The following is a 19,772-nucleotide window of genomic DNA, read 5'->3' as shown; positions in this document are numbered from 1 at the left end:
AAAATAACAATAACAATACGTTTCGTTAAATTTCATTTTAATAATAATATTATTATATAACAATAACTTCGCGGTATATACATTAACGATATATTACAAACCATTATTTAATTTTCAATGATTCTGATGCACTTTCAGAATCTCAAATTGAAAAAAATATGTTTATTGCTATATGCATACGTATATGTATATGTACACATACATGTATATATACATATATAAATATACATACACATCCATACGTGTACGATTAATCTATTTTACATTCTCAGTCCCTAATTCATTTTCATGAAGTACCTACTCTACACTCGTGAAAACAGTATTAAAAATAAAAAATATTTAACGATCTCTGTAATGATTCAGTCGTCATATTTCGTATCGCAATTTTATCAATTGTGTTACAACAAAACTTTTTAAACATTTTTAAATCATTTTCGTTTCCATAATTTAAAATTATATATTCCAAATCAATGTTCAATATTCACAGCCTTGGTTCGTTCACGTACACGAGGGTAATTCGATCCAATGCACATGCATATACAGAAATAAGATCATTTTTAGTAGGTCCTACGAGGAATAGTCGTAACTTCAGTGATACTGACCACATATTTTTTCGATTGCTAATATTAAAGTATAAAATTGCACTTAAGATATATTGATCGATCATACAAATGTAGCATCAAAAATGTAAAATTCAGAGCTTCGTGATTGATCTTTTGTAAGAGAAAACGATAAAAATTATTTACAATATACAAATTTATTGCAGGTATCTTTAAACTTAGGAAATGATATTTTAGTAAAATATACTGGCACATAAAATCGAACTCTGATTTTGTGTGTAAGGCTATCCTTTAGGCACAAAATTAATTATGCTATTCTTCTTTCGTATCATTAGAAAATTGATACACATAAAAATATATACAGATGCAATTGTTGAAAATGGAGTTATGACCATACCATTAGGACCATGTGATATACACTTTGAAAAATGTAATTCCAGTGACAAAATTTGATGTGGCTCGCATGAAAAAAAAAAAATAAGAGTAAATACTTCGTCTGACAATTTAGTCAGCTTATCTACTCTAATATTTACAAAAAGAAGCACTGTGTTGTAAACTAACAATTCTTTAAGGACTCAAATGAACAACATCAACATTAGCTCCTGTAGTAGATGTTATTTGTGTCCTGAGTTGAAGATTCTCACGTTTCAATTGTGTAACAAGTTGCTTCAAAGCAGTTATTTCTTGTCGCAGCTTTTCATTATCTCGCAAACATTGACCCAGCCCTTGATTAGCGACTCGCAACTCTCCTATGTATTCACAGGCTTTTGCTAATATTCCTCCTTTGCTCTGTAAAATATTAATGGATACAAACTCTATCATATACACATTCTTGTATTTGTAACATTTTAACATGAATGTTAATTTAATACCTGTGTTTCATAATTTGCTTTGCTTTCACCACTGCTACCACTTCCATTAGCAGTTGAAGTAGCATTGCATTCGGGAATAATTTTTCCCAACTTTGCAATCCAATTATTTATTTTATCTCTTCGTCTGCGTTCAACTTCATTATGAGTAGCCCTCCGCCTATCGTCTCTCTGAAACATGTGATGAAAAACAAAGTGTAAGAATCTCAAATTTAAATATAAATTCAAAGAAAAATCAGAAAACATAAAAATTACTTAAATATAGATTTATACCTTCTTTAATCCTGTAGTACAATTTCTTGGTGTTTCTATTTGTAAAGTAGTGGTTCTAGGAACCAGAGATCTAGAAGTTTGCGCAGTGGTGAAAACATCGTTGGCATTTCCAATAACATAAAATTGGCCATTTAACGGAGATGTTAAGACCTGTACAGTATTATTTCCTGGTTGCGTAACTGGCAATTCTATTTCATTACCAGCAGTAGTGCCATTTACTTGAACCACTCTATAAGCAAGTGCTTCTTGATAGCGCATTCCATCTTCCCCAACAGTTTCTCCTATAAAAGATTCTTAATGTCTATTAACATTCACAGATGATTATTTTAAGTCGAACTACACAAGTATAACCTTATAGATAGACACTTTTATCTTGACGTTACTGTAATTTAATATCTACTTACTATTGAGAGGAAATTTAATCTATCATACTAACAAAATGCATAGTGTGCCCTTACTCTGACTCGCATCCATATGAACAATTTAAAGTAATCCCGTAATTACTGATAGTCTCATGTTTAAATATTTATTTAGAACACAAAGACATATTTTTGACCTATATTATTCTCTTGATCCAACTAGTACATTATATGACTATCACGTGAATTTTACGTTTGTAAGGTTTATACTCATTTTCGACTTTCATTAGTATTTACCTTCGCAGTCGACGATTTCCGCCTCTTCGATAACAATTCCCGTGCCGCCGTCATCCTTCGCGTTAACAGTGCTGTAAAACAAGCGTAGGTACGTTGAAGAATGGATATGTAACGTATCTATAGAATTACGTCTATGCCTATTACTTCCACGACCGTTGTCCTAAGTCTTGTAAGTGCGCACTGTGCACTACGTGGTGACCTTGAGGAGACCTCGAGCGAAACAGGAGGGATAGGTGTTCGCATTATCAGCCAGTCGATATTTAACATAAACACTACCTGACATCCTGCTGTTCGAGGTGCTGCTCCAATATATCCATTTTTTTTCTACCAAAAACGTTTGAATTTGTCAAAATTCACGTGAGCTGGTCACGGGACACGGCAACGAGGTCATGTGGTGCACAAGATGGCGATCTGTGATTGCACCGCCACCTTGCGCTACTTAAATACACAATTTTGAATTTACATTCATACCGATTACTGATACCCCCTAATACTCAACAATTATTTAAGTAACTATTTTACGAATAACATATATTAAAACAAATAAGTATAGATAAATAAATAGATATAGATAACGTAAGGAATTTCAAGAATGAGAAATTGAGTTACACAAGCTTATAATAAGAATGTAATACGTTTTCTATATATATATATATAATTAACTATATGTAAATTATGCATAATATTTTAAACATGGAAATTTATGAAACTAACGTCACATAATTAAGAATTGAGAAGTAGGTCTAGTTTCATAAAATTTGCAATTTCTATTCAGGGCATTTATATTTATTGAATAAAAGTTCACATGGTTAGATTTTATACGTATTAAACATGCTTCACTTTACATAAACTACATACATGCACCTATAAGAGACACTTTTCCGCTGAACTGTCGCGGTACGATTGTGTCTATTGTACAATACCATTGATACTATACATTGAAACTTTATACCTTTCCAATGATTCCACACACATTGTGGTTTCCAGTGGGGATGAATCATCTCGTCAGTGGTCAGTGGTTAGTGGTCAGTCTCAGCATGGTAGCACAAGGCGATGGATGTGTTTTTTCTTCGTCTTTTACAGTCTAATTTTATTTTCATTATACGATAAAAAAAACTGTTGGTGATTTATTGTTATTGATAGCTAATATAACATGGCGCATCTTTAAATTTATTTTATTTATAATGTTATGTTATTCACAAGTTAGATATCATTATTTATAATGATAAATGTTCTTTACAACTTGTTTAATTTTTTTTACGATCTCAGAAAAGAAGTAAATTCCAAGGTCAATTTGTGCTACAGCATTGATTACAGAATCATATTACAAAAAAAACAATGGCATTGAAACATTTCAGAGTCACCTATCAGGTGTATTTAAAAAGAAATTATTCTACAGAAATAACAAATTTCTCTATGTATATTTTATTCTATAAGAAGCGGTAGAATGTTATTTTACATTTTATTCCTACAATAGAATAGAGGAATTTATTATTTGCACTCATCAAACTTTAATTTATCGTTTCAATTGATGTCAAATTACGAACATCAAATTAAACCTTTAAAGCCCTCAAATCGCTTCAACATATTCATCTCAATTTATATGAGAAGGGAACTCTCACTTTGTTTCTAAAATATATTTGAAAATTTGAAAGTCATTCCGAAGATCGCTGTAAATACGAATGGCAGAAATTATACGCATCTTGCAACAGTTTTGATTGGTCGACGAAATACAGTTCATCATGGAGTACGTGGGTACGTACACTAAATCTTGACGATTTTTCATGCTTTTTAGTAACAATTGTCAACCAATTAATATTTTTTGTCGACATTCGTTATGTCTGTTTTTAATTATTTCTAATGTAACGAATATCTGTCACCCAAAGTAATCCTGTTGTAAAATATTATAGATAACTGTTGTATACGTTGGATAAATTTCGTAAAAACAATCGTTACTTTTATGAAAACTGTTTGTATATTTATTTCCAAATTACATTGAATATCATGCATCAATGAATACGTATAAGTTTCGTCAGTAAATCACAGTTTTTTCCTAGACACGTATCATTTTGAACATAACCTTGATTAATCTATCTGTGAAACTTTTCCTTAGTAAATTTTAACTAATCTTTTTGCATATTAAATATTTATCATTATAATATAACAAAATTATTACTTTTCTGTGGCAAAAATTACCTTGTATTTAAAAATATGTTTGTAAATATTGCAATAAGTTTTTCATATTTTTCAGATGCTGCAAAGGGTGAAAGCAACGACAAATGTTGTGATGTAACCCCTTGCTCCGAAGTAGTATCGAATACAAATTCTAATGAAAATTCATCCATAGAAACAAAAGACTCTACACCAAAGTGCAACATTTTAGATGCACAGCCAAAAGATAATATCGAAACTATCTCGGAAGATTCACCCAGAGAAAATATAGACTTTAAAGTGATTTATAATAAACAGCGTATTAACATAAATTTCCCGCTTGATGGCACTGTTGAAGAATTAAAAGCGCACCTTCAAAACATCATATCTGTACCACAAGCCATGCAGAAAGTTATGATCAAAGGATTAGCCAAAGATGAACAAACACTTAGAAGTTTGGGTGTTACAAAAGGTACTTTTCCTAATATAGTAATGCATTCTCTATTATATTAATTACTTCTTTTAGATATGTATATCATATTTTATCATATTATATTTTTAAGGTGCCAAAGTCATGGTAGTAGGATCCAAGTTAGACGATGTATTAGCTGTATCAATTCCAACAAAACAAGATCTCTCGGATGAAGCTGCTTCCACTGCAGATAAAGAACCATGGTCACAGCAGAAAATGCATAGGAAAGTTTTAGATAAAGGTATTCCAGAAGATGTTATGCCTGGTTTAATAGGTAGCAAGGTATGATTTTACGAATTAATAATTTAATTGATTAATTGAAGTAATCTAACTAAATTGATCAAATTAAAATTAGGAGCCTCTACCCGAATTTCCATTGTTTGGCATGTTAAATAAATCCAGTGGCAAAGTTAGATTAACATTTAAATTGGAACAAGATCAGCTTTGGATTGGTACAAAAGAAAGAACTGATAAAATACCTATGAATTCCATAAAAGGTGTACACAGTGAACCTATACATGATCATCCAGAATATCATATTATGGTTTGCATTTTCATACTGTGAATATTTTTTAAATTTCATATATATTTATATTTGAATGTTTTCAAAAATCGCAGGCTATACAACTGGGCACAACAGAGGCTTCGAGATATTGGATATATTGGGTTCCTGCACAATACATATCGGCTATAAAAGATGCTATTCTTGGCAAGTGGTGCTACTTCTGATTGATCACTGATGGAAATATGTCTCTACAAAAGCAAAGTGTAATCAGGTGTAAGCATTGATACAAACACGATTGTGCTAGTCACACACTTTTAACAGTAAGTAATAACTTATTTTGCGTTGGATTATAACTGATGTGTCCTAATAAAAGTATTCTGTTAAGAAAATCTTTTAGATGAATAATGTTTAATTTGTTGAAAACGATGACAGTCATTTTATGAAATCGACGTGTTCACTTTCAATAGCACACTTTTCTGATCATAAAATATTTGCACAATATTGTGATTTTTGAACTATCCAAACCTTTTTATATATTCAGAAATACTGTAGTTGTAATACTAATTTCTATGAATTATATCATGTAAAAGACTTGTAAATATAATAAGTTTTTTAACTCTTAAAATATACATTTATGTTAAACACATTTCATTACTTTATAAACAAAGTTATCGTTTAAATGAACAGATTAAAGAATTTTACCTCTTCTGTTTATTTAAATAGAATCGTATAAACCTTTAAAATAAAAGTGAAATTTTTGTAAAATTACATTTATAGGAGGAAGTGAAGAAAGAAGTTATGATGTTGCATTTACAATCTTTTGAAGTTCGTCGAGAAATAATTCAACTTTTTACCACATTTAACAATATTAAAGAATAAATTATAATAATTCAGGTACTTGAATAATGTCTCCAATTTTGTTATAATAATTATGATTTAAATTTAATATTGAAATAGCTCTTTCAAATGTTATACTTTTAAAAAAATTTATCTAAATTATGTCTCACTTAATCAAAAAATAAAATACGAATTACAAGTATCAGCAAGGCTGTAATAAGCTATGTCACTACCAAGATATATAGTCCGCATTTTGCGCGAAAAGAAAAGACGCATTTCACGCCACTGTTCGATAATAAAACAACGAATTTGTTGCTATTTATTGGGCTTTCGGTTTCGACATTGGCCTACATAAAAAAATAAATTGTCAGAGAAAAGAACCGCTTCGGAATTAACAGTACATTAAAATTCAAGTGGACTGTATCTCGACGAGCGTAAGCAAATTAATATTGCATAACGTTAGTATTATAACTGCTGTAAATTAGGTTTTATACTATACAACATATACAACTAAAACGAAATTATGAAAAAACGACAAATCAAATTTACCGTAATATCTACATGGAATTCATAACTGCAATTTGCACATTAAAAACCAATTTCAATGTCCGTTTAAATATGACTTGTACATCATGTTGTGTGATTTGATCAAATAAACGATTTTAAGATTTCTTTGTTGTGTTGTTTTTTTCAACTGTATTTCCATGCAGCGATTACGCGTTTGGTTAATAAATTTCTGATCAGTCATTAATATATATTTATTATAGTTATTTATTAATTGTTACAGTAATATGTTTCACAATTTCTAAATTTATATTTTATTTTTCAACCAGTAAATAAATAATTTTATTTCCAAATCTATTTTATAATATATGTTAATTGCATCAAATTTCTAAAGTAATGTAGCATGAAAGACTAAGTACATTCTCGTTTGAAATGAATACATCTAGACTAAATAAAATTTAGAGTGTCAGTATTTCTATTGCATTTTTGTATGATTTAAATAAAATTATTCTATTTGTTAAATTTTGCGTGTTACATTTGAAATACTATTTTATCTGTATTTGCTATAACGTTTACTGCTTAAACTAGTATTTTAAATTTGATTCCGTACTGCTTTTGATCCGCACAAATTACGCATTAACCCACATTTGTTCAACACGTGAACAGGAAACTTCCTATTAGAGTATTAAATTACTTCTTGGAGTTAAGCGAGTGGGCCTACAGGCTTTTGTCTGTTCCATATAAGAAGAAGATATAACAATTGTTAGGAGGAGATATAGTATTTTGCATTAAATAGAAGATGATAATATCTGTTCCGCAATCAATGCAACCTTCACATTTCAAGTGGTTCAAGGCTTAACATGGTGTATGGATATGTGCGTGCGTGTTTAGGTGTAGAGTGGAACACACACATAAGCGCTTCGCGATATATGTTTTTATGTTATCACTGATACGTTGGTAAATAACGAAAGAACGTACGTTCACTTACTATTGTTAACATGAATATGTATCTAGACGACACATGATGAACATTTTTAAAGCTCTCGAAGTACACATCGCCAGATTAAGTGACGTGTGAGAAGGAAGAAGAGATACATTTAAATCGATGTAAATATTATAAATCTAATTGTATATTTATCGATAAAGACAAGATTAATATTATTAAAGTAAAACATAAGCATATTTCGAAACTATGTCATAGTAGCCAAAAAATGAATCAACAAGTAGCAATGATAAAATGCCATTGAAACTGATTGTAACAATATTAATATAAAATTTAAAAATACTGGATATCAATGGTTACTTAAATTTGTTTTGATAGAAAAATTTATAACACTTGTCATTACTTCTAGTAATGGAAGAACGTGATAACACTTTAGAAAAAATACAAGAAGCATTTCTAACACTAAGCAAAAGCTTTTTAGAACAAGGAGCTTCTCTGTCAGACCTTAAATCTGCCAGCATAAGAAACAATGGAAAACATGCAAGAATCTTCATTTTACATTATATATGTTCGAAAAAAGTTTTCTTTGCCTTATTTATGCCAGTATTTTGTTGTATACTTTTTAAATATCTGTATGTTGATGCAATTAAAAGCATACGAGGAACAAGGTGTTTGATACCAAATAATTATTTCATATGGGAATTTACAAGACCTTTATCAAATTGTGATTATTGCCGTGATGTTACTACAGCTCTGATCTTGCCAAATTTAACTAGAGAAGAATTCAAGCAATATGCCTATTCTTCTCGACCTATGGTAATAAAAAATGCTGCGAGCCATTGGCCAGCTTCAAAGGTATTTAGTTGGAAATTTTTTCGAAATTTATATGAGAATATTGATGGTGCATACGATTCTGTAGATGAATGTCAATTCTTACACTTCAAAAGTAATTTGACTAATTTACGTGATGTCTTTGCTATGAGCGAAGACAGAGTCATGCAACGTAATGGAAAAGATCCTTGGTATGTTGGTTGGAAAAACTGTCACCTTCAAATTTTGGATATTATGAGAAAATTTTACTATCTACCTCATTTTTTGCCAGAAGATGCAGAGGTTCCTTATACCAATTATGTTTTTTTGGGATATGAGGAAGGTGCCATTATGCATGTATGTATAAGAGCAATAATAAATAATATTTGAAGTTATAGTTTCATTAATTAATATTACAGTTTCACTATTTTTTTTCTTAAAACAGTTGGATTATATTTCACGTCTCATGTGGCAAGGACAAATTATAGGCAATAAAACATGGACTGTTGCTCCAACTCCAGAATGTGATAATATTTGTACACGTTTTAACTTCACTGTTCATGCTGGAGACATTGTTCTTTTAGATACAAGGATTTGGTATCATGGCACTTATGTTATAGATGGAAACATCAGTTTAACAGTCACCTCAGAGTATGGGTAGATTTTTATGAATTTCATACAAATAGTTGTGCTTGTACAATTTTACAGACTGCATAGATGGTATTCCATGCAGTTGAAATTCTTCAAATAGTAAAATTTTTGAAACAAAAAATGTCTCATCTTACTAAATTATTGGACATATATACATTTTTATACTCACCAAAATTTAATACTATTAGATGTGAAATTTATAATTGATGCAAATGTTGTTAAAGATCAGCATTTAAGTATTAAATTATTTTTACAAGAAATTATTAAATATAATATATATTAGAGCCATTTTAAATGAAAGTTATATATGTATGTATGTATGTACGTATGTATGTATGTGTATATATATAAATAATAATGAGTTTTGTAACAATTTAAACTGCCCATTTAATTGAATTGTTATGAATTGTTAAATAGTATACACTTTTTAAATACATATGAATTATTGTATGTGCCACTTCTGCCATAATAAAAAACTAGTCGAAATAAGAATGCGAACTACTTGAGCAGTTATTAACATAAATGAAATGATTTGTGCTTTAATATAGCTACGTATTATACAATTGAAAATTATTTTTATATACACGTATTTGAATTTTTATATGTATATATGTATTTAAATATATGTATATTACACACCCTCATGTTTTGAAATCGACTATTTTACTCCCAGTCAAAAAGATTACATATATTTGAATTTATTTCAACAATTTAAATTTTATATAAATTTTACGCGATACTGTCAATTATTTATTTAACATTTAATTATTTTGTTATATATGTATGTACGTATATGGATAAATATTGTATATCTTATATAATTCTTAATAAAATGGATAAATATATATAACACACTTCAGTATGAGTAATTTTTTTCATATTTGTATGCAGTAACTTTTATTTTATATATTCATTTAATTACACAAAAAACAATAGAATTTTTTATAGAATATTTATACAATCTACACAATAAGTATAAATACCTGCGTATTTTGAAGCATAACAGTACAATATAGTGTAAATATTCAAAATTGTGAATAATATAGTAAAGATAGAAACATTGTTTCATTTAAATGCGCACACCGAAATGACATTATAGCAAAACTTAAAATAGAATGCGTATACCTGTTACTATGCAGTATGTTACACATACAATACTATTCAGACAACAACAATGTTGATGTCACATCATTGTTTTGAGAATTCATTAATGTAATTTCACTGATCCTTTTTTTCAGTTGCTTGCTGGAAACTTGGTGGACTTTCCTACAACATAGTTGGGTAAAATTTATTTTCCACGTTCAAAATATTAAATTACAGTTTCAAGGTAATAATTACGAATTATTTAATACATATTACACATACATAATATGCAGGAGGTGGTACATAGGCACATTGTGGTCTGCTTGGATCATAATATGCACTCTGAGCAGCTTCTGCTGCTTTTGCATCTGTAAAAAAAAAGAATGTAATCCACTAATAAAATAATAATGGTCAATTTTTAATTGTAAATATGTTTAAAGTTATGACAGATAACATACATGTGTATATATTTGATGCAGTGAATTTAAAATGATCTGGCATTTTCTTGTCAGAAGAATTAGTTTAAACAAATTAATTATTTTAATATTTTATAATTTGATTTTTTATGTAAATTAATTTGATTGATATTTGATTAAGTTTTAATGATGCCAAATAGTTTGTCCATGAAGTAGAATTAGAAAGTGATACAATTTTAATATAAATTTGGGAATAATTCTTCTGAAATTCAATAAAATTATATAATCTTTTCAATTCAGTAATAGTACTTTTTCATAGCATACTTTGATTGAGTCATTCATTGATTACACTGAACATATAATATTTTTAATGCTATTTTGTCAAAAAAAATATAAAATTAATGATTTTATGCACTTTTTTATACTTCGCATAAATTAATGAATGGATTAAAATTAATTAAGAACTCATAATAACACTTCACGTATTTTTGAACCATCTCTGACAACTATGAGATAATAACTGAGCATAGTGAAAGTCAACCTTACTTCAGGTCAACCAAACCTGTTATGCAACAATATTGCATAATATTCAAAACCTTCAAGTTTGCCAGATGAAATAGAAAATATGGCATCATTATTCAGATTCTTTATGAAATAGATTCTTATCATTTTTATAATAAAGTAATATTTTAAATTGGTGGGTTTAAATAAAAACAGCAAGTTATATTTTACTAAATTTTAATAACAGTGTTCAATGTATTATAATGATTATCATAAAGTTATTATATCATTGAGACAACGAAAATATAATATTTCAGTATATTAGGTAACAATAATAGATAATATTTTCTGTACCATTCATGAATACATTTGATAAAAAAAAAGTACTTGAAAGTAATTCAATATTCATTATTTTGTATGCATTACATTATTGTGTGACTTTTATACATATATAGTTGAATATAGTAGTGTAAATGTATTTGTATCTTTTTTTTTTCAAAAAATAATATTTTTTACGCTTTAACTATTTTAAATAAATGTACATTGTACTTCATTTATCACAACATTGCGTAGTTGATTAGAGGAATCACTTTGAAAATTTTGATTATTTCTAAAGATATTAAATTTCATAGCACATATGTAAAATATGATATAACGCGTATATTATCACAATTTTAATATAATTAAGAAGTAGGCGAATACGGATGGTAAGGATTTTCTTATGGATAATATTCAGGTTGACCATAACTATTACTTTGAGGATATTGAGAATATGATGGTGGATTTTATGAATGACCATAGTAAATCGGTTGTCCATAGGTTGGATACACACCTGTTTGGGACATTGGTTGGCTATTATAATTTGGATTTGCCCATCCAGGTTGATAACCCCATGCAATTTGTTGCGATGCACCTCTTGCGTAAGGTGAATTTATACCAGGATATGGAGGTGGCATGTCCGTCATATATACGGAGTGTGCTATATGAATATATAAAAGAATGTAAAATAATGGCATTTCACTAACTAAACAAACTTGTATTATAAGCAACCAGTTAGTAACACCAAGTAATTCAATACTAAAATACTGTTAAGAAAAATAAATATTTAACCTGGTGGCATATCTGGAAATACATCAGTAGGTGGAACCCAACCATAGTACCCATTTGGCGAAGGTTCATAAGCAGGTGTTGGTGCAGCATACCAACTTGATGTTGGTGGTTGATATGGCGGTGGAGCATCAGGTGCAACTTTGATAAATATTTTAGAAAAACATAGTAAAATAATATAAAATTATATTTTAACTAGTATTATTGTTAAATAAGTATTATTCTTTGTAGTTGTACACAAGTACAATAAACTTACCCATAGCTGCTGCGGTTAACATAGCTCGTGCAAAGTCTATTGCACCACCACTTTGAAAGAACAATTTAAATTTGCATTCTCCAATCCAATTGCCATTTGGTTGAGCACGGCATTTGCCTTTGATGTGATTAGATCTAAACACTGGTTGTTCAACTTCAACATCGCTCAGAGTTACAAATGGAAAGCTAAATGATTGCATTCTTTCTTTCAGGGATTCAGCATTAAAGATCATTCTGTGTGTTGTTAGATATAATCGACCATGTTTGCTACCGATAAACTCTGCTTGTTCTTGTCCATTGAATTCCATCACAACATGGTCGCAATATAATAATATGCTAAAGAAACGAATAATTTGTCCATATTATGCATACTAATTGCATCAGATATTAAGAAAATATAAAATACGACAATTTTATTAATTATGCAACTTGTACATGGTATTATGATCAATGAAGGAAAGATTATTAAAATAATAAGGAAGTCGCTTTCAGAAGGCCACGATAGTAACTACGTTGCAGAAACGTCACAGCCGACACATGCAAAATAGCGTTGACAATTTCAAAAATGACAAACACGTTTCGTAACTTACGATTCACCGGCGTGTATAAGAACACCGCCGTTTGCGTGTGCTGTATTTAACGACATAATTTTTAACTTTTACTTTAATATCGTTGAAATCCACAGCAACAATCCTCTTTCCTCATCAGCTGATTCATAAGTGATAAGTATGACGCAGCGCGCAAGCGCATACTTATCTCGATATAGTACAGCAAGCGATGTAGGCACTAGCAGAGTTGGGCGTTATTCGAATAATTTCAAATAAACTTTTATCTAGATAATTATCTAGATAAAATATTTTTCTTCGTATAATTTATCCGGAAAATAATTATTCGTTATTCACAGTGATTGTTGTTGACGAATAAATATTTATTTATGTAAATAATATAAATAAGAAAACATTCATTACAGATTACATTTTGTAATCGTTAATTGCTCTTGTCTATAATTACAATTGTAATTTCCAAATGTAATTAAAGGACAATAATAACGATATAATTGTAGTTACAATCACAAATGTAACTTCTGAGATGTATAAATATAAAAATTTGTACAATTTCTTTATACACTTCTGAATAAACGTTTATTCAGACAAAACGTTATCCGTTATTTTGATTCATTATTCCTTATCTGGATAAAATATGCTCTACTCTGGATATGTAGAATATACAGGGTATCTCAGATAAAGAGTTGCAAACTATTTTTTCTAAAAATTACTAGATATAGAGTAAACATTCTATGTTTATATTTTAGTTACTTGTTGACAACAGGTCTTTAAATATAATTTATATTAATTTTCAAAATGCAATTATGATGAATCACATTTGGATCTTTTTATTAAATTAGAAATTTCAGTTAACCAACATTAAAATATTACGTAGTAAAACAGTAATGTCAATGTTTCTTCTATCTATAGTATTCTGCACTAACTTCAGCTACATTCACGTTCCACAATGCATTCAATATATGTATATTCCGTTAGTCGAATTTCGCGGCAGAATTCGAGTACAGGATGTAGTGCGCACGCAGAAATCAATGCCGCAAATTTTGAAAGCATGCGCATGGACGTGCGACAATCGCGTCTATATTACGCGTAAAGAAATAAATAAGGTAGCGATCAGGTGCAATTAACTGATCGACAGAAAGTGTATGGTGTACGATACTCAGTGAAGTTTGACGAAAAGAACTGACCGTTGAAACTCTCGTCGAAAGGTGGAGTTATAAAACGGTTAGCGGCTTCGTTCTTTCTTTCTTGACCAATCGTCGCGGTTAATATGGATGAGAATTTGAGTCAAGGATATGTACAATTAGGCAAGGCAAGAGGCATGAATGAATTCAAGTTCTCCAATGGGTTCACTCATCTGTCACCGCCGGTTGACAGGCACGACTTTATCTACTTCACCCTTATTCTTGGCGGTATAGGATTCCTCTTGCCATATAACAGGTCATGCCACAATAAGACATTATCTATCTTTCCCTGTGTTTCAGCAGTTGGATATCAAAGACCTTTGTTTCTATAATTTATGTTTTCGTCCTGAAAGTAAAACAGTATAAGTATAATCAAGTTACCATTAATGATTGATTGTTCTGTTTGTACGATAGATGTTTACATATATTTTTCATTTTCTTTTTTATTCATAGTATACCCTGGTTGTTTACAGTAAAATTCAAAAGTTATCACTTCAGATTATTGCATGATCTTTCTTATGAAATTTAAAATGCTGTAACGTCGATATTTATACTTTACAGTTTTATCATAGCAGTGGATTACTTCCAAGCAAGATATCCTGAAACTACCATAATATTCGATATGTCAGTTGTCTACATTACTATGGCCTTTTTCGCAGTGTTTGCAAACAACATCTTAGTTGAAACATTGTCTTTGAATACACGGATAACATTTGGTGAGAATTAAAAATGAATGCAACATTTATAGATTGCTTCCAGAAAGATTATTATTATTTAATACATTGATGCAAATTTTAGGATACTTAGTGTCCTTTGTTACTTTAAATTTCGTTGTGATATGCGAGATCTGGTGGGAAGTTTTTGCTGTTGCCAATTCATATACGATTAATTTAGTTGCTGTTGCAATAGTGTCGCTTGGATGTACAGGTAATAATTCCCTATGTCAATAATTATGCGTTTTAATTAATAACTTAATATTAAAAGTTACAAATTGTAGTGCAACAATCGAGCTTTTATGGATACACGTCTATGCTTCCCAGTCGGTATACTCAGGCGGTAATGACTGGAGAAAGTGTGTAACAAATTTGAAACGACTTTTATCTGAGGCATTTAATCAATGAAATATTTTAAAAAATTATGATTTTTTGTACAGGCATTGCTGGCCTTTGGGTGTCTATAAATCGAATATTTACAAAGTCCTTGCTTAATGATGAACGCGACAATACATCCATGTTTTTCATTTTATCAAATATATCAATCCTGATGTGTTTTGTGTTGCATCAAGTAGTTCGTAAGACTGATTTTGTGCAATTTTATATAACATTATGTCAAGAAAGAAATCGAATTACATTGGAACCGACAGAAGATGTTGGTCTGGTATGCATTGAGTATCATTAACATTGAAAAAATATTGTATCAATTAAATATTATTCTTAATTAGATGGATCCTTTGGATCAAGTTGGAGACCCTTCGAAAGGTCAGTATGGAGTCCTAAAAATTCAAACTAGTCCTTTAGGAAACGAATCTGCGAGTGGAAATACTGATTTGAATGGTAAATTGCAGTTTACTTTTAGTAGATTGAATGGAGGTGCATTTTTGTTTATGTTGATTATACATTTTAATTATTATTAGGAACAAATCAGTATTCAGCATTTTCATTCAGTAACCCTGTGTACGAACCTAGTGCACCATCAGGAAATCCTCCTGGTAGTGCTGGTCCAACGTACAAAGTCGAAGATGTCGTTGTTATGAGAGGAGCATATGGAACTCAAACAAGTAAACCATGGCATGAAATAAAAAGTATGTTGGTTTTTTCTTTGACTAAAATGCTTAATATAAAATGCTTTTAATACAATATTAAAAATTTCCACAGGGGGTTTACTTGCAAGACTCGAAGTGGCAAAGATAATATTTCCATACATGTCTAGTATTGGAATGGCATACTGTGTTACACTTTGTCTATATCCTGGTGTTATATCCGAAATAATTTCTTGTAAACTTGAGTCATGGATGCCAGTAATTTTGATGACTGCATTTAATGCTTCCGATGTATTGGGCAAGGTACTATAATTAATCGCGGACGTTGATATACGAGGTATATGTACTTCGAGATTATAAAATAATATTACTCATTATTTAATATTTCAGCAACTTGCATTAATACCTTATGAATGGAAACGTACTCAGTTATTATATTTTTCGTGCGTTCGAGTCATATTAATTCCCTTATTTCTACTATGTGCACTACCAAGAGGTGCTCCAGTCCTTTCTGGTGAAGGATATCCATTATTTTTTTCCTGCCTACTTGGTGTTACGAATGGTATTGTTGGTTCAGTACCAATGATGCAAGCACCTACTAAAGTTCCAGAAGGGCATCGTGAATTAGCAGGTATTTATATTTTTATTATTAATAATAATTTACTTTAGTAAGTTATCTTTTATAACATCATTGGTTTTTTTTAAGGTAATATCATGACTTTATCGTACATCACGGGTCTAACAGTTGGATCATTATTGGCATACATGATGGATACACGCTTTAAATTACCAGTCCAAGCTAAAGATGTGTGTTCTAAGATATTAAAACCGTCAATAATGCCACTTAATAATACGACGCCGAGTATTCTGATAAACGCTATGTCTTCCACATTACCAACATTAGAAAATATTACACCAAAGGTAAAAACTACCGTTAATGTCTTGTCAACTCTTTTAACATCTACTTTAATTTCTAATACTACCGTTAGTACATTAACCACTGGTATTATGGTGGCGTCTACAACTGTATCACCTAAAATTTTAGTTAACGTTACTGCTTCCGTTAATAATGCGATCTTGCAACACTAGGATACGCACGTTTGTGTGCTGTGTTGAATCTGGTGCTTTTTATAGATAAAGTTATCCAAATTAGAAATCCTGTTTAAAAATCTTTTCACTACTCATTTCTGTTTGTTCCTTAAATTATGACATTTCTACGAGAAACATTATTGAGATCAAATATCTTAGAAAATTTGAAACCAATTAAAAATTATTGGATATTGTCAAATATCACCAGATTGAACACGCACACAAAAGTAAAAAATCTCTAAATTATGATTCTACAAATAGCAACCGTTCTATTTGAAATTTTAATAACACAGTAATTAATGGGCAAAAAATATTTTGCAATGGAACGGGAGTCAATATAAAGTAAAAACGGAGCAATATCGAATCAAGTTGAAATTAATTTTGGATTATATTTGATAAATGTTCCTTTAAATTATATAATAGGTTGTTCAATAAGTTTTATCGAATGACAAAACATTTTGAACAACCTAGTACTGTTCAATAAGTTTTATCGAACTACAAAACTTATTGAACAACCTAGTAAATGTATTAGTTCAATGAAATGCTTACAAATTTTATAATATAAAAGAATATATGTTAGACACTTTTTGAATGTATGATTATCATACTTAATTTTCTTAAAAGATATTGTGCCTTTCATATCATTGTGAATAATTTAATTGAATTTAATTTTTAATTCTTAAATAATTCTAATCAGAGGCAGAGACAATCTTGAAGATCCTAATTGATATGTGAATTTGTACTATTAAAATCAATACTTGTTAAGATCTCTGCCTACCAGAAAAAATGGAATTAAATGAACGCTAGGTTGAATTTTATCCGATATCATTCAAGAATTAAATCGAATTTTTGAGGGCATGTAAAATATTTTATTTTTTAATTGAAACTTATTATTTTAAGTTTCTCTAGAAGTGTCTGGAATGACTAATATAAATCGCAAAATAATTAATAAGCGTGGAATAAGAGTCATTTCTGATAGTTCTAATGTGTGCTGCACTTGTTAGATTAGCGGTTGAGAAGTAGTAAATTTAGGTGACGAAGTTATTGTGCAAGTATATTCTGTACGAAATTGTTATATTTCTGCGTGAATAGTTAATATATAAAATATAAGATACGTATACTTACAGCGTACTTCCGTATGAGCAAAACACTTGTTTTTTTCGAACGCGCAGTTTTATCTATGTTACATGCCCAAACATATTCACGGTTGTGTGGGAGATTATAATCAAATTTTCAATCTTTATAGCATTGAAATTTACGAAATAGATGCATTAATCTTAAGATCATATTCATGCATTGCGATAGAATTTAAATGCATATTTAAAAAGGGTAGAATCTTTAATTTTTTTTTAATGAAATCATATAATGAAGCTCATCCAAGCTCGTGAATTAAATGGACTTAAATGAACGTAACTGATGAATCGTACGTGTGCGAATACATTAACACGGAAGCATTTTTACGAGCATTCCGATGGATTACTTCAAATATAAAATCGTATTACATTAATGAATAAATGTATATGCATAATATTTACCAATGTACCACCCATCCAAACAGCTTACAGATATATTTCGTATATTTAAAGCAAACTTAGAGATCATTTAGATAAAGCACACAAGAATTGCATAGATTTCTTGTCTAATACATACGATACATCAAATTTGAAATAATGCCAATTAATCATATCAATTTTCAATTGTACCATCAACAGTATCACAGCTTTTCTTGTATGGTGGTTGTTTCATACAATATTTCTTTTAGCATACACAAATGTTGATACCGTTTTAAAAACAGTACGAAATACGGAATAGATTCGATTATTAAAATACGAAGAAAGATACTTAATCCTTTAGGTACCTTACTTTCACATATCCTGATTAAAGACTTTAAAATCTTTTAGAAAATTTAAAGAAAGAACGTCAGAATTTAGGAACGGGGATCTGATATGTACAAATTCTTACAAGTAGAAATAATTTTTAAACAAATTTTTTTACGACATGTTCCTTTATGAAATATTTTTATGAAACAATCTAGTTTTACAATTGCATCATAGGGAGAAATACTTTAGTCAACGTTTATTATGCAATAGTAGTATATTTTTTATTACTTTTAACTTATATTATAAACATATAAGTTCCGAAATATACCTATCAAAACTATATAAAAAAAATATTTCAAGGGTAAAACTTATTACAAAGGAAAACGTATTAAAAATATTCATTTATAAGACAACTAAAGTCATGATAGTTAACGAAATGAGTGAGGTATATGATTATGAATGTACAGTAGGAGTATGCTTCTTAAAGATTGTGTGTAGAAAATATGGAATGTTGTTTTGTTTTATATCATATTTTTCATCATAGTGTACTTTCCTTCAACATTGTATCTGACAGTGACATGGAGTAATTATCCGAACAGACGTTAATATGTACTCAATTAAAAACTACAATCGATTATAAGAAGAATGAATACATAATAATTGATCTTTAGATGAATCAGAAGTTACTCCATATCGCAATTAATCAATATGTACAAATAATAAATATGTATATATGTATATATATATATATATATACATACATA

The 19,772-nt window shown here is 29.6% G+C and overlaps 5 protein-coding genes and 1 long non-coding RNA gene across 10 annotated transcripts; 3 read left to right on the top strand and 3 right to left on the bottom strand.

The window, feature by feature from the left end:
- Window positions 1–16: 16 nt before the first annotated feature.
- On the bottom strand, window positions 17–2,780 carry LOC143148855 (upstream stimulatory factor 1). Of its 2 annotated transcripts, none has more exons than XM_076315611.1 (5): window positions 2,635–2,780; window positions 2,359–2,429; window positions 1,703–1,983; window positions 1,433–1,600; window positions 17–1,349 (listed from the first exon to the last, which is right to left on the bottom strand). In XM_076315611.1, the coding sequence occupies exons 1-5, from the start codon at window positions 2,673–2,675 to the stop codon at window positions 1,128–1,130; spliced, it is 783 nt and encodes a 260-aa protein (XP_076171726.1). In that variant the 5' UTR covers window positions 2,676–2,780; the 3' UTR covers window positions 17–1,127. The 2 variants fall into 2 exon arrangements, with proteins under 2 accessions (XP_076171726.1, XP_076171727.1); XM_076315612.1 differs by having other exon boundaries at window positions 2,503–2,761.
- Window positions 2,781–3,412: 632 nt separating this feature from the next.
- LOC143148942 (ubiquitin domain-containing protein UBFD1) lies at window positions 3,413–6,995 on the top strand. Of its 2 annotated transcripts, none has more exons than XM_076315788.1 (6): window positions 3,413–4,113; window positions 4,610–4,981; window positions 5,073–5,263; window positions 5,337–5,525; window positions 5,600–5,806; window positions 5,884–6,085. In XM_076315788.1, exons 1-5 carry the CDS (start codon window positions 4,101–4,103, stop codon window positions 5,708–5,710), a joined length of 876 nt encoding a protein of 291 aa, XP_076171903.1. In that variant the 5' UTR covers window positions 3,413–4,100; the 3' UTR covers window positions 5,711–5,806; window positions 5,884–6,085. The 2 variants fall into 2 exon arrangements, with proteins under 2 accessions (XP_076171903.1, XP_076171902.1); XM_076315787.1 differs by lacking the exon at window positions 5,884–6,085 and adding an exon at window positions 6,264–6,995 and having other exon boundaries at window positions 3,414–4,113.
- Window positions 6,996–7,352: 357 nt separating this feature from the next.
- On the top strand, window positions 7,353–9,538 carry LOC143149007 (uncharacterized). 2 transcript variants are annotated; one of them, XM_076315957.1, is made up of 3 exons: window positions 7,353–7,934; window positions 8,180–8,937; window positions 9,026–9,538. In XM_076315957.1, the coding sequence occupies exons 2-3, from the start codon at window positions 8,182–8,184 to the stop codon at window positions 9,239–9,241; spliced, it is 972 nt and encodes a 323-aa protein (XP_076172072.1). In that variant the 5' UTR covers window positions 7,353–7,934; window positions 8,180–8,181; the 3' UTR covers window positions 9,242–9,538. The 2 variants fall into 2 exon arrangements, with proteins under 2 accessions (XP_076172072.1, XP_076172071.1); XM_076315956.1 differs by having other exon boundaries at window positions 7,355–8,937; window positions 9,026–9,537.
- A 609-nt stretch (window positions 9,539–10,147) lies between these two features.
- On the bottom strand, window positions 10,148–13,342 carry Wbp2 (WW domain binding protein 2). Its single transcript, XM_076316687.1, has 6 exons — window positions 13,184–13,342; window positions 12,595–12,929; window positions 12,342–12,479; window positions 12,064–12,210; window positions 10,597–10,682; window positions 10,148–10,497 (listed from the first exon to the last, which is right to left on the bottom strand). Exons 1-6 carry the CDS (start codon window positions 13,237–13,239, stop codon window positions 10,450–10,452), a joined length of 810 nt encoding a protein of 269 aa, XP_076172802.1. The 5' UTR covers window positions 13,240–13,342; the 3' UTR covers window positions 10,148–10,449.
- Window positions 13,343–13,953: 611 nt separating this feature from the next.
- Window positions 13,954–17,153, bottom strand: LOC143149279 (uncharacterized). 2 transcript variants are annotated; one of them, XR_012992737.1, is made up of 4 exons: window positions 16,829–17,153; window positions 16,525–16,697; window positions 14,763–16,405; window positions 13,954–14,686 (listed from the first exon to the last, which is right to left on the bottom strand). It is a non-coding gene; the product is annotated as an uncharacterized LOC143149279 (long non-coding RNA). The 2 variants fall into 2 exon arrangements; XR_012992738.1 differs by lacking the exon at window positions 14,763–16,405 and having other exon boundaries at window positions 16,506–16,697.
- Window positions 14,201–19,746, top strand: Ent3 (equilibrative nucleoside transporter 3). Its single transcript, XM_076316497.1, has 10 exons — window positions 14,201–14,596; window positions 14,902–15,056; window positions 15,139–15,267; window positions 15,338–15,412; window positions 15,494–15,717; window positions 15,782–15,893; window positions 15,974–16,141; window positions 16,215–16,402; window positions 16,490–16,730; window positions 16,806–19,746. Exons 1-10 carry the CDS (start codon window positions 14,427–14,429, stop codon window positions 17,186–17,188), a joined length of 1,845 nt encoding a protein of 614 aa, XP_076172612.1. The 5' UTR covers window positions 14,201–14,426; the 3' UTR covers window positions 17,189–19,746.
- Window positions 19,747–19,772: the final 26 nt, after the last annotated feature.

Source organism: Ptiloglossa arizonensis, chromosome 7 (genome assembly GCF_051014685.1).
Source record: "Ptiloglossa arizonensis isolate GNS036 chromosome 7, iyPtiAriz1_principal, whole genome shotgun sequence".
NCBI classification, from domain to species: Eukaryota; Metazoa; Arthropoda; class Insecta; order Hymenoptera; family Colletidae; genus Ptiloglossa; species Ptiloglossa arizonensis.
This window is presented reverse-complemented; position numbering and strand designations above follow the sequence as displayed.

What these genes read in the sequence shown, in the direction of transcription:
- LOC143148855 (XM_076315611.1), bottom strand. Translation starts at nt 2,675, where the DNA reads ATGGATATATTGGAGCAGCACCTCGAACAGCAGGATGTCAG. An exon ending in GGAAATCGTCGACTGCGAAG is followed by an intron (nt 1,984 to 2,358) that starts GTAAATACTAAT and finishes AATCTTTTATAG; the next exon opens with GAGAAACTGTTGGGGAAGAT. An exon ending in GTACTACAGGATTAAAGAAG is followed by an intron (nt 1,601 to 1,702) that starts GTATAAATCTAT and finishes CACATGTTTCAG; the next exon opens with AGAGACGATAGGCGGAGGGC.
- LOC143148942 (XM_076315787.1), top strand. An exon ending in CTGGTTTAATAGGTAGCAAG is followed by an intron (nt 5,264 to 5,336) that starts GTATGATTTTAC and finishes AATTAAAATTAG; the next exon opens with GAGCCTCTACCCGAATTTCC. An exon ending in ATCCAGAATATCATATTATG is followed by an intron (nt 5,526 to 5,599) that starts GTTTGCATTTTC and finishes CAAAAATCGCAG; the next exon opens with GCTATACAACTGGGCACAAC.
- LOC143149007 (XM_076315957.1), top strand. Translation starts at nt 8,182, where the DNA reads ATGGAAGAACGTGATAACACTTTAGAAAAAATACAAGAAGCATTTCTA. An exon ending in AGGAAGGTGCCATTATGCAT is followed by an intron (nt 8,938 to 9,025) that starts GTATGTATAAGA and finishes TTCTTAAAACAG; the next exon opens with TTGGATTATATTTCACGTCT.
- Wbp2 (XM_076316687.1), bottom strand. Translation starts at nt 13,239, where the DNA reads ATGTCGTTAAATACAGCACACGCAAACGGCGGTGTTCTTATACACGCC. An exon ending in GTTAACCGCAGCAGCTATGG is followed by an intron (nt 12,480 to 12,594) that starts GTAAGTTTATTG and finishes TATTTATCAAAG; the next exon opens with TTGCACCTGATGCTCCACCG. An exon ending in CCAACCAATGTCCCAAACAG is followed by an intron (nt 10,683 to 12,063) that starts GTGTGTATCCAA and finishes TTTTTTTTACAG; the next exon opens with ATGCAAAAGCAGCAGAAGCT.
- Ent3 (XM_076316497.1), top strand. Translation starts at nt 14,427, where the DNA reads ATGGATGAGAATTTGAGTCAAGGATATGTACAATTAGGCAAGGCAAGA. An exon ending in GGCGGTAATGACTGGAGAAA is followed by an intron (nt 15,413 to 15,493) that starts GTGTGTAACAAA and finishes TTTTTTGTACAG; the next exon opens with GCATTGCTGGCCTTTGGGTG. An exon ending in CGACAGAAGATGTTGGTCTG is followed by an intron (nt 15,718 to 15,781) that starts GTATGCATTGAG and finishes ATTCTTAATTAG; the next exon opens with ATGGATCCTTTGGATCAAGT.